This window comes from Coenobita brevimanus, chromosome 28 (genome assembly GCF_032717465.1).
Source record: "Coenobita brevimanus isolate Jiangsu-jjx chromosome 28, ASM3271746v2, whole genome shotgun sequence".
Lineage (NCBI taxonomy): Eukaryota > Metazoa > Arthropoda > Malacostraca > Decapoda > Coenobitidae > Coenobita > Coenobita brevimanus.
The window spans coordinates 4,604,834-4,618,730 of NC_136981.1; the positions used below are offsets into that span (position 1 = coordinate 4,604,834).

Here is a 13,897-nt window from a genome sequence, read left to right on the forward strand (position 1 = left end):
ATCATCATCAGTTTTAGGACATGATTATTTTATTTAATGTTTAGGGGTAGTTTCCAGTTCTCAAAGAATTAACCTCTTCAGTAAGATGGAGGCATTAATATTTTGTTTCGCTCTGCTTATGATAGATTAGCCCATTCGAACTCGGGGATGGGGAGATAAAGCCTTCATTCACCCCGTACACTGCTATAGGGATCTCAAGCTGAATATAACAGACGGCCAGTAGTAAGAACAACAAATAGAAAAATAAATAAATCTGTCAACGTACTGAAAGAGAAAAAATAATAAAATAACTCAGTACATCACGAGCAACCTGCAACACCTACCGCCTGGCCGAGGGAGAGACGGTGACTGAGGTGAAGCGAGACTGAGCGAAGGGTTCAAACGCTTCGAAAACCAGCGCGGGAATTTTCGAACATGTTTTACGATGCATTCCCTGGGGCTACCGAGATTCCGCTTTGCAGAAAGGGCTAGGAAAAGGGAATGGGGAGTTTTTCCATGTATTTTTTTTTTCTTTTTTTTTGAGAGAAAAGTCTCTTGTTTCTCCTTTTGAGAGAGAGAGGGGGGGGGAGAGACAGACTGACAGGACTCGAGAGGTAAAGACGGGACAGGTAGCTAGTTATTTATTAGCCTCCCAATCTCTTAAATGGCTTTGGAGATGTCTTAGCACCTTTCCCTGTGAGATAAATATGTATATTTCACCTCACCATCACTGATGCAAACTACAGTGTGTCGATATCAAAATTACATCAACAGCTTACAAGACAAAGTTAAGGTGTAGTATATAAAAATAAATCGCTTGGGAAAAGGAACTAGGAAATCTTCAGAGCCACTTGGAATATGCCAGTGTCTAGACGTCCAAGTGTTATGAGTGATAATTTACGGATGTTTTATATCTACTTATCTATCTATCTATATCTGTATCTATCTATATCGATATCTATATCTATCTATCTATCTATCTATCTATCTATATATATATATATATATATATATATATGTAATTGTTTTTTGTAAGACCTAACCATCCCCTTTCGCCTCTCAGAAGTTCCCGTACTTTTTCCAAACTAAAATGTGGAGGTAGTTGTATTATGGGTTCAGAAGGGCTGGGGTGGGGGTGGGGGGGATTTGTACAGTTGGTTTACATGGATGGATGAGTGGCTACATGAATACAGTGAAGACATTGTGATGCATCTTGCTTTATGTGCACGTGCGGCGCTCATAATAATGCCGAAAATTTAACTTAGTCCTGGACACTTTTATCTGGTCTCTGATCTCAAGTGCCTGACCACCTTCAGCCTGGCCTCAGTCACAGTTTCGTTTCACTTTACTTCGTTTATAAAGACTCCAGCATGGTTGCATACGTCAGCCTTGTCACCGAATGGCGGCTCTTTACGCCGCTCCATCTCTAGCAACCTGTGTTCAGTCCCTTAGCCCTGAGGGCGCACTCTGTGACCACATCCCAGGTCTTATTCGATCTACCTCTCCCAACTCTATCCTTAACATTCACATCTCTCACCCTTCGCACCCAGATGTCATTCCCCATCCATTTCACATGCTCAAACCATCTCAGATTACCCTTTCTCATCACAGCGTTAATATCACACTTACTATGCACTCAGCGTTGGACTGCTTCTGCCATCTCACTTAGGCAATACGTACATATTCAGAATACCTTAATTCTTAACAGACGCTCTCTCTCTCTCTCTCTCTCTCTCTCTCTCTCTCTCTCTTTCCTTTTCATTTCATTTATAATGGCTCCGATATGTTTGCATGCGTCGACCCTGGTCATCTAATGGCACTCTCCATGCTTGTCCATTTCTGGCTCCTCCCTATTCAGTACCTTATCCCTAAAGGTCACACTCAATGATCTCATCCCAGGTCTTTATCGGTCTGCCTCTCGCAATCTCTACGAGTACCCCTAACGTTAATACGTCTTACTTTCTGCACCTAACTGTCATCCCCCATCCTTTCCACATGCCCAAACTATCTCAATCTACCCCTCCTCATCACAACACCAATAGGCTACACTCCAGTCACATCCTGCCTCTTAACACTTCCATCGTAAATCTTGTCCCCCCAGGTCTCACATTCAAGGACGCACTGCACATCCACCAAAATCATTGTCATTTCTGTACGTTTCAGCCTGCGAATATCCTCTCTCTCTTAACGTGGTAGTCCAACAGACTTGTCTAAGTTTTCCAGTTTCTAACCCTACCCCTCACCTTCAGTCTGGCCTTGTTCTCATCTCTCTCTCTCTCTCTCTCTCTCTCAAGTGGTGCCACTGAAGAATATGATAAACAGTTCTCCATCCCATGTGGTTGCTGGAGATGGACGCCTTCACATGGTGGCACCGATATGGCTGGGGAGCTCCACTGCCTAGTTATACAAATGTCCCTGTACTCCCTCCTTATGCCCCGGATGGACGAAGGTTGACTGCAGGAGAGCAACTTGAGCCTGCAGTACTCTGGATTCACATTTCAGATAAGCCTGGAGCCTCAACAACAGCAACAACATAGAGGGACGTGGTCTCATTTTATCCTGCATTTTATTCAGCTGCTGCCAGACTTTATTCCAGAAAAAAAAAATGCAGGATCATCCTTCCGTTTTTATATTTTTTTTAATCCGGTGATTTATTTTTGCTATTTTTTTTTTCTTACATTACGATAGACTTTTTGAGCCGTAGGAGTTAAAAAGAGACTCCATTAGCCCTTTCATTACTAGGGATCCTTACTGAGGTGAAGAAAAATTGTTTGCTGGTAAACAGAGTAAAATTAAAAAGGTCATCAGATGGAATGAATTAGTATTTTTCAGGAATATGCGACATGGCAAGGTTCTGCCTCTCCTTGTTCTTCCAGCAAAATAAACAAATAAATGTTTTTGACTTTGGTATTTAATATAATTGCAGTAAGAACAAGAGATATGGGAAGGTCCTGTACTTACCATGCCCTTCCTGCCAAAGTCTTTTACTGTGCTTTTGTTGTAGTTGTGGGCCCCGGGATCATCTTGACTGTGAACCCAGTGGACTGCAGGCTGAAGTAAACTCCTTTCCTGCAGACCACTATCCTCTTTTTGAGGGATTTGAGGGATGTTTGTATGACTGGGCAATTCTGCCAACCTGCCATGTTGATGCCACCACATGAAGGCATCTCTCTAGCACCCAAGTTCTAATCTTTCAATCATCATTTATGGAACACCTGTAATTATATGTGATCAGCCAGCATCCTAATTTATAGTGTAGTCAGCAGTGATTCAGAGAATTGAAACATGCTCTATCATCATTCCATGCTTCTGAAATTATAGGAATTTATCCACGGCAAGATGCATGAGGATGTCCCACAAGTCTCTGCCTTGTTCCACCAAAATACTGTACATGTTTGCAATATATTAATACAGTGTAGCTCAGCATTCAGGATACCCTTCTTTAAGTACCATACCCAGGTCAGTACCAATGCTTAAAAAATGCAAGGTAGAAAATTATAGGAATTATAGGAAAAAGGATACAGGCTAAGATAAAAACAAACAAGCCAAAAAGGAAGCAGGCTGGTATAAGTTAAACAGTACCTTTTTCACTAGCCACTAGCTCCACTTCCACAGACACAAAGCATGCTGACTGCACATCATATGAAGGTGGGGATGGACTACCCTACCTCTTATGGATAAGGGTAGAGTTACAGTAACTGCTAAGTGTTTGTTTTGTTTGGTTTTGTTTATACAGGCTCCAACATGCCTACATTCCTCAGCCTTGGTCACCTGATGGCAACTCTCCATGTTGCTCAATCTCTGGCAGCTTCCCTAGTCAATATTATTTCCCTGAGGTAACACTCTACGACCTCTCGTCCCAAGTCTTTTTTGGTCAGCCTCTTGCAACCTTGCATCCAACATACACATTTGTCACCTTCTGTGCCAACATGCCCAAACCATCTCAGTCAACCCCTCCAAAATAAAACAATAATTCGTATACAGATGATGGAACTGTACACAACAGACACACCTACGTCAAAAAACAGACAACTCATCACTCATCATGTTCCGTGCAGCCTCAAATGTCACCAGCTCACATTCCAGAGAGGTGTTTTTTTTTTTTTGTGCACTGCCTCAACCCTAATTTTCTCATATGTGAAAATTTTGGTCCTTGAGGCTAGTGTGGTTTTTGACAGTTGGCTGAACGAAGACTTTCTACACCATCTTATATTTATTCTCACTGGTATGAACAAATACTACTCACTAACATTCCGGCTTCCTTGAAAAAACAGAAATATCCACAACATGTACTTAAAAAAAAAAAGAAACATCAAAGATGCTGGAATTAGATTTCTTTGAGATTCACTCTTTGACAAAAAGGTTCCTTGAACTACTCTCATTTTAAGAGGACTATATTAGGTCTTTCATTTTTCTGTTATTCTCAGATTTCATATACCCATCCACTCTTTTAGTTTCACCTCCAAGGAGAAATAAAATACAGAAATATTTGAATTTTTGTGTTTGAAAGCTGGAGGTGTACTAACAAGGATACCATAGGAAAGTTGGACAGGACAAGCATACCCCTACTGTTATGGGTATGTCAACTGAGGATATGGTGCAAACTTTCCCCTTCAATAATTCTTGGTGGCATAAAAGCACTAAACCCTTGACACTAAAACAGAAACCTCAGTAACTATGCTAATACCACTGCCCCAACTCTATACAGTACTGTATTGGTAATTAAACTGAGTGACTGAGTAAACAGCCACTAGCTGATGTGTCTTGCAGTCTATAATAATAATTGGTATCTACAAATCCCATATGAACACAAAGAAAATGATAAAATCAGTAACTCCAATGACCAAACATGATATATGAATATTAAGAACTACAAAAGCTAATATGAGATTTTACTGTACACTGCCTATTACAATATCTTGTTCTCATAATTCTAAATAGCACTTTTGACTGCATTCCTCAAAACCTAGTACAGTTATTCTTGATTTACCAAACTAATTAAGGCACAGGTGTTAAATTGAAAATAATATTTAATTATGTTACAAATATATTCCTGACAAAACAAACATAACTCTCCCATCTTTGATATTACTAGACACTAATTATCAGTATTACCCATTCACTCATTCATTATCATAAATGGTGACTATGAAGGGTGGAAGTGGGTTGCCACACTATGTATGATGGTACACAATGTAGCTACCCCATCACCCACCATCTGCACTGCAACCTGTCACGAATTTTCCAAAAACAGAGCACAAAAGAGGAAATTGTACCTGGAGCCTAACACTAATCAGATGATATGTCTTTCATTTGATGCATAATGACTGACTCCAGGTTATTTTACTGACCTCTCTGGGAAACATTTCAATCTAAAAGGGACACATACAGCTTTCATTTACCCCTTCACTACAGAAGGCCTTGTAAAAGCTGAATGTAATTGTCTGGAAACGGCAAGTATAAAATACAGTAGAACCCCTCTAACTCTGATTACTGGGGATGGGGGGGAGGGCAGAATCTCCAAGTTATAAAACTGTCCACGTTAGTCTTTGTTCATTTACTTGGAGAGTAAAGGAAGGGGATATCTGCAGGCTTAAACATACAGAAATGACAGCGATTAGGTAGAAGTGCAGTGCGTCCCTGAGTGTGGGGCCTGGGGAGGCTAGGTTTACAAAAACTGAGGGGTAGGTTGTGACTGGAGTGTATTGGTGTTGTGATGAGGAGAGGTAGACTGAAATGGTTTGGGCATGCGGAGAAGATGGGGGATGATAACTGGGTGCAGAAAGTGAGACGTGTTGACGTTAGGGACAGGGTTGTGGGAGGTAGACTGAAAAAGACCTGGGATGAGGTCACTGTGACCTCAGGGACAAAGGATTGAACAGGGAAGCTGCTAGAGATTGAGCAGCATGGAAAGCTGCCATTAGGTGCCCAAGATCAACACATGTAAGCATGTTGGAGTCTTCAAAAATGAACAAATGAACATACACTTCTGTTTACATCTGGGGACAGGTTTAGGCCTACAGCTGCATTTTTTTTTTTTTTTGACAACATTTTTGTAGAAAATCATTCTTTTACACGTACCTACAATTAATAAAGGTAACATGTTATAAAAATGCAGTATGAGGGGATAAAATCAACAGAAAAACACTTCAGTGGAAGCGTGATTGTCCGAGTCACGTGTCAGTCATTTCACATAACTCATACTCATCCAAGTTACACTGAGTTTGCCCACCCAGATTTTTTGTCCAAGTAATGCAAGGTCAAAGTTAAAGGGGTCTGAGTCAGAAGGGTTCTACTGTATAAAAATATATCACATGACTAAAAGGGTTAAGATCCCTTTGTTGAAAATGAAAGCTCAAAGATGTCAGAAAAACCCCAACTTTCCAGAGTACATGATATGAAAAAACATGACTGACATTTATGGATCACTGATGACTACACTGTAATATAGGATGCAAGCTTGTCACATACAACAACACCACTGATTCATGATCATCAAATAGTACAGGCTTGTTATTAAGTTCGCACAATCAGCAATGGAGCAGTTACTTTCTCCTCCGATTTACTGTTCCCAAAGATATCAAGTAACTTTGTTCTATACCTTTCCATGCCATGTGAATGTGGTGAGACTAATAATGATGCCAGCCATAATGTTTGTTAAATCAGGAATCAGTCAGTCAGCAGAACCTCAACTTAATAAACAATCTTTTTTTACCCTGCCCTACAGTGGGAAAGGCCCAGATGATGATGATGATGATGATGATGATGATTTTTTATATAACTATGATCATATAAAGATCTCCTAAAAATAATAATAATGAGCCCTCTCACTGTAACAAGAGTTTGTAAATGATGTCTGCTAAATTGAGGATCTACTGTACAACACTTAATGACATACAGTATTAGAAATCATATACAGCACACATTTTTGTCAATATGACATATTCATAAAATTTACAGTATGAAACATTAAAATATGCCTTTCTAGAATACAGCTAATGTGAATTCCACAATAGATCTGAAGGATTCCACATTACAAAAATTAAAAAATAAAATAATAATAATGATATCAGTTAAATAATAATGAACAGCAATTATACACAAAATATTTTTCATTATCCTTTCCTTCATGTATAAGCAAGTGAAATATACACAAGTTATGAAGTCAAACTACTTTGAGCCAACAAATGCAACACATGGAAAATACCATACTGTATATCAAGTGAATGTGGCTACACACTAATACAGTAGAATATACTGACTAACCTAAAATTAATGAAAATGATATAAAAAAATATTTCTAGGAGCCAACACCAATAACTTTTACATTAAAAATACAGAATTACATGGCTCTGATAATATATTATATTTGTATACAGTATTCACATTTTTCTCTATAAAAAGAACAGTGTACAACTTTCCTATCCACTACTATCACTATCTAACAACGGCAGATGGTGATGATGGGTGGTACGTTGTCTGACTCCTTGTTCTGACTGTACAAAACAATCAGTATCACTGTTTTTTTTACAGTAGGAAGCTTCTGTGTTGTCAGTTGTGGACTCTTCAACAGGTACTGGATGAACCAACTTGGTACTACTTCCTGCATTACTGTTAGTGCTAAGTGCTAAATTACCTTCTGCAGAGACAAACTTCAACTTGTCTGTATCAGCTGCATTGCTGGGAGGGAGCAAAGCAGTTTCATCTACACAAGCCTCTGCTCCATATCTTACACCATCAAAGTCTAAGTCTGGATCCACTGACTCCTTATTTTGACTAAAAATGTTATTCATCACCCATGATTTGTCTGCTGTTGAAGTAGTAGATGTCCCATGACTGATATTTCCTTGAGATGACTGTTGACAAACAGACGGTGGTGTGACTGTGCCCAGTGAGGTGGAAAATCCAGGTGACTCCTTTGATGATTTGATTTTTGAAGTTACAGTCACATCTGAGGAGAAGATGGGAGTTATAATACCTTCACTATCATGCCAATCCTATTTCACTAAACTAAATCATAATAAATGGGATAAACAGACAATGAATGCATGGAAAAGGACAACTTAAAATCAAAATGGGCCACACACAAAAAAATTCTGTATTCAAGCATTCATAATTTTCAATACCCTACATGTACAAGCCTTGCACACTATGTGCTTCATTTGATGAGGTCACTCTTGCAACACCAACAGGATAGAGTCAATTCACAGATTACCAATTTAAAAAAAAGAACATCCATCTGTAATCAAGTAAACACTGATCATAAATACTGTACAATATACGGTATTACACAGTGCATGCCCTAAGTTAAATCCTTCCAGTCCACACACAGCTTTGATAATTTACTTACTCTGTGCAACTGTGGGAAACACTCACTTCTTAAAGGTCACAGTCAACCTCAAATAACCTTTCAGTCCTCTGTTTCAATTAAGGAATTAAGTTGGTCATCATCATCATCATCATCCCCCCCTAAATTCCCATTTGAGAGACCAGGTAACATATAACCCAGAAACAGAAAGAAAACACAGAAGTAGGAGAACAAATGAAAGGATTAAATCATCTTAAGCTAAACCCGTGTTGCCCCCCCATGAGCAATAAGGCCTGGGGCTGAGCTACTGAGTCCAGATTCAGTCCAGACACTTATTAATCCCCTGAATCCAATTACGTATTTCATAATTCATTCTCAATATCTCCGAAAAATTATATTCAGCTTGAGACAGACTTTTGTAACTTATGGAGTTAGATATAGCCTTCATACCCTTTTACTGTTATAGTACTCTCCTAAACTAACTGAAATTGTCTGAGGATAGCAGGAATAAAGTCTGCTACAATGTTAATAGGCTGAAAGGATTACAATGAGGGGACTAATGACTCATCTAAGAAATATTCAGAGCAGTGACAATTTTAGAGGGTGGCCTGGGGTGGCCACAGCCACCCCTGATGTCTCATTGGCCATCCCTGTGGTCACCCCAGATGTGACAGGTAGTTAGTCAAGTTCATCAACACAATAAGGTGGGACAAACGCTGGTCATTTAACATCACTTTCTGCTTCCTGTTCGTCAGCAGTGCCTAATCCATAGATACTTGTTCACTTCACAAATACATTGGTCGCCGCTTAATATGCAGCCCTGTAGGCCTCCAAATTTGATTGTTCTTGCTTTTGGCACTTGTGCCCCACCCACCCCCAAAAGTTTTCACAACACTATTGTACGCACTTTGTTTGGAGTTAAGGCTTGTTTGGCTTATGTTATACATGTATCTTTACAGTTCGCATAATTCAGTTTTTGGTTGTTGTGATCAGCATGGCACATTCAGTTTAATGTATTCTAATATGTAAAAACAACAACAAAGCCTTGAAGACAAACATTACAATGGATTCTAACATGAGTTTTGACATCCATTTATGATTCATCTGTGCACTGGTCGAAGCAACTGCGATGCACTGAACATCTATATTTACGTATTTTGATCACCTGTCATTCATTAAGGTTCACTATGTCATGGCCACTTCACACTAGCTCTGTGTCCAATCTTGGTCGTCCCAGACAAAATGTCCTGGATAGCCTACACCACTGATTCTGAGAGCAATAAACTCGAACTATTCCTATGATGGAACAATGATGGGCAACACTTAGTTGGAGTGCCTTAACCCACTAGACCAAAAGGCATCCAACTGTTGGTTTTATGTTTACTATCTAATGTGGTACGTGGTTTTCCGGAGTAGGGGAAATTAAATGGATCATCATTCAGTACAGAACCACCCAAAGGTAGCACTACACTGGGTGAATGGATGGCAGTTGCTCACACCTATCACCGGTGACAAATCAAAATGAGTGTACAGCTTCAAAGAGATTAAAAATGCTGCAATGTTAATCATTTTAATCTGTTATACTGCTTCCTTGGATGACAATTTTTTTTATTAGTCTATTTTAGTCCATTGTGTGACCCAGAATGGGTGTTGAGGAGGTAGATGTGTGTATCAGCTACCATACTGGTAGTAGACGAGATCGTGGAGTGAGCTTGTGAGAAAAAGTGTAAAGAATTTAAGGCATTTATGATCTAGAAAAAACATGAAAACAGTGTGAACATGTGAGGGATGAGAGAGGAACAAATCTAACAAATGAAAAGGTTGTATGAAGCAGATGGACAAAATATTTTGAAAGGTTGACAAATGGGAATGAAAAGAGCATACCAGTGACATTAGCTAGTACTGGTAGCTAAATATGGCTGGTTTTTGTGATGTGCAAAATGGAATATCACTGTTGGCTTATGTCTAGTGACTTCATGTAGATCCATCCATCCATCATCCAATCCTACGTTGCCATGAGGACAGTAGGAGCCCGGGACGAGGCAAGTTGGTCCTGACGTTTAAGATGAGAGTGACCAGCCTCACTCATCCCTGAGTGGCATTACGTGAGCAATAAACCCCAACCACCCCTTGGATATAAACCTTCACCGGCTCAATCCGATTGGAGCGCCGTAGTTACCCACTAAACCACCAGGCGCCAAAAATTGGTTATATGGTTACCATCCAGCATAGTAAATTGTTTCCTGGTGTACAGGAAACCATTTGGCTTGTCACTCAGTGTAGAGTCACTCACAGGCACAAGGAAGCGGAAAGAATGAAGGAAAGAAGGACAGAAGAGGGAGTGTAAAGTCACCCGAAGGCAGAGGGACGAGAAAAGAATGAAGGAAAGAAAGACAGAAGAGGATGGAGGAGAGGAATGGGCAGACACCCAAGAGCAGCACTACATCGAGTGAGTGGATGGTGAGCACCCCCACCTACCACAAACTTCATGTAGATATACTATTATTATAATGATTGATTATTTTAAATTAAAAAAAGATCACAATCAAGATATAATGACTGGATATTTGATTTACAAGTTTAGATCACTACCTGAGGTTGGTGGAAGACTGACATCAGATGTAGCTGCTTTGGCTGTGGCACCTTTAATGGCTGATGCTGAGGTACCCATATTTGCTGATGTTGTGGGCTCTGTAACTGCCGATCCTGTGGCCCCAGAAACTGCTGGTGTTGTGATTCCAGTAACTGCTGATGCTACTGACTCTGTGGCTGCTGTCCCCATGTCCCCTATTTCTGATGGGGCTGCAGCTGCTGATGCCTCATTCTGCTCCTCTGACCTCGTTCTTAAAAGTGTTGTCACAGTTGCTGTGGTGGTGGTGGCAGTGGTGATGACAGTGTGTGAAGATGTACCAATGGTGGTGGTGGTAACAGTGGTTGTAGTGGCTGAGGTTGATGTTGAAGCTGAGGATGCAGTGTTCTGTTGGAGACTATCAACAATATTCCTAACATTTCTGAACACAAAACTGAGGGAGTTGTTTCTATTATTTCTGTTGTTGGTAAGACCAGGGACAATATTACCAAACACCAGATTGACCATGGGTGGAAAATTGGCCTGTGGTAGTGGAGCTTCTGCCCTGACACCACCTGTGACACCATTACCATCACTGCCATTACCACCTCCAGCACCTCCTTCTCCTTCCCTGGTGTTAGTGGCATTTGCATTATTTGTGTTGTTAATGTTGTTGGCTGTGTTTGTAGGATTGTTGGTGGTGGCATTAGACAGGTTGCGCAGAACGATGTTGACGGTCTGAACCCTTCCAAGTTGTTGAAGTTGTGCCTGCTGCAGAATGGCTGGCAGCTCGTAGTGGTGAAAGAAGTACAACATGGAGTGCTGTGAGATAAAATTCATTAAGTAATTAAAAAGCACTACAGTCGATGGCATCAGCTTATGGACTTATCAAACAATTATTATAATTTACCTAATATCACAAGACTTCGCTATATTTATGCATTCAGTATTATGTAAACAAGATATAGTAGCTTTATTGTATCAGTTTATGGAATTATTTTACCATACCATAATGTATCTGGTATCACAAACTTCACCTGATATCAGCATTCAGTATCATGTGAATAAGATGCTAACATCAACAAAAGAAACACTTACAAGGATAAACAGCCACGAAGTCATCAGGGCCAGCCAGGAGTACTGCAAGGTAGAGGTACAACATTTAAGTAATACAGTACAACGACTATGCACACTTATGGTATAGTCTACCATACTGACTTTCCATATAGCACACTGTATAGTGCAGGGCTATCAATAAATTTATGTCAGCTACTGCACTTAATATAAACTATGATGGCAGACTGGCTTGGTGTGTGGGAGTAGGGAGGAGGTAAACAGTGGACCTCTAAGCAGTCATGTGTCACATGCTATGGGAAGGAGGGACAAGTGCAATGGCAGGAAATGCCATATCTGGGTATGTTTGAGATCGTGTCATAAATTATACACATTCTATGGACATTCCAAAAAAATTCTCAACCTGACCAATAGCATTCCATATACTGTACAGTACAAACTGCATTACTGAAACACACATGGGCAGGCTGGCTGTAAACTGTTCATTTCTTTTGCCTACTTCCCACGCCTAACCACTTCTTTATCACCTCTTAATTGAACTGGTAATGATATGCAGAGTAGGCCAAATGATGGTGTTTGAAGTGTATTCAGTGTCTTCTTACCAATTTATAAATTTATATTCATTTTTCTAATCTATTTCCTAAATCTTCCCTCTTCCTTTACATTTGTCTACTGGAAATAGAATGGTATAAATTTCCTAAATCTTCCCTCTTCCTTTACATTTGTCTACTGGAAATAGAATGGAATAAATAGAATGTAAAACGACAGAGGCAAAAGCATAGCCAATGCTTCATTAATTATTTTGGTTATACTCTTTCCTTCTCTCATTTATTTCCAAATTCTAACCACTTCTGTCTCACCTGTCCATTGAAACGGTAGTGGTATGCATAGAAAGCAAAATGGTAGAGGTAGAAGAAGCGTAGCCAATGACGTCGAGTGATTGGGGTGTGGCAGCAGATGGCTTCATACTGGTCACACACCCACACAAGTACGATTATGTAGAATGCCGTTGAGGTGTCATTGAAGAATTCAGACATGATTGCTTCCATACCTGTCAAGAGAAAACAGTTCTCAAGTCCTTAATGTAGGTCACCCTGTTGACACTCTTCTTTGCAGCCACATCTCCCATATAATTAAACCAGACAGTTACAGTCAAGAGAGACTGCATTATCTATACCTGTGCTTTCTTCACTTTACTTTGGCGTACTTTTGCTATTTCTCCATCTTTAAAGCTTAGCAGTAACAAGAGAACAACAGTAGAATATGGAGCCAGTCAAGAACTGCTATGGAAAAGTAGTATAGTAGCACTGCAGTATTACCTCATTATGTCACTGAGCTCTGAGGAATAAGCTACAAATGGATGAAAATCTGGGCGAGGTTAAGGTGAAAAAATTACAGCAAACAGGACCTACCAACAAGTGCAAGTATAACAGTGAGCATTGGAGCAGCAGGAAAAGTGATGGCTACATTGAGTTCAAGCATCTGTAGGAGGTCAACGATGAAAAGGAAGATCTGGTGGTGTGAGTAGCGCAGCAGCATGGACACACTCAGCGTGAACACTACCATCACAAACCCGGCAGCCAGGTAGTTGCTTCCACCCATCCACATGCTCACAAAACGGTAGTGTTCACCTGTTACTACATTCCTGTGGGTATAAGGTGATGAATGCTAGCATAATTCCTTCAATCCGATTAAGTAGTTTTGGTTTTATTTCCACTCTATATAGATGACTTTATTCACCTTAGGGAGAAAAAATCAGGCCTATCCACATGCTTACAGACTGGTAGTGCTCCCCCATCACGACATTCCTGTGGGTATAGCATGATGAATGCTAACCCTTTTATTACAATGACCTTTTTTATCATACCACACAACCAGATCACAGGGATAAGTGGAGCTGGCTATGATGCCCCTGTTAACTCGGTAGAGAGACACAAATGCGGTATCCACCCAGGAACCAACCCTCC

General features: G+C 40.2%; 1 protein-coding gene across 1 annotated transcript in view; it reads right to left on the bottom strand.

Annotated features, from left to right (window-relative positions):
• Positions 1–7,103: 7,103 nt before the first annotated feature.
• Positions 7,104–13,897, bottom strand: part of LOC145394697 (uncharacterized) — a 28,005-nt gene continuing 21,211 nt past the window's right edge. The window contains exons 10-14 of the mRNA XM_080268477.1: positions 13,343–13,575; positions 12,791–12,981; positions 11,955–11,996; positions 10,880–11,678; positions 7,104–7,930 (exon numbers count right to left, since the gene is read on the bottom strand). Coding sequence (XP_080124603.1) covers positions 7,401–7,930; positions 10,880–11,678; positions 11,955–11,996; positions 12,791–12,981; positions 13,343–13,575 — 1,795 coding nt within the window. The 3' untranslated portion in view covers positions 7,104–7,400. The remainder of the gene's footprint in view (positions 7,931–10,879; positions 11,679–11,954; positions 11,997–12,790; positions 12,982–13,342; positions 13,576–13,897) is intronic.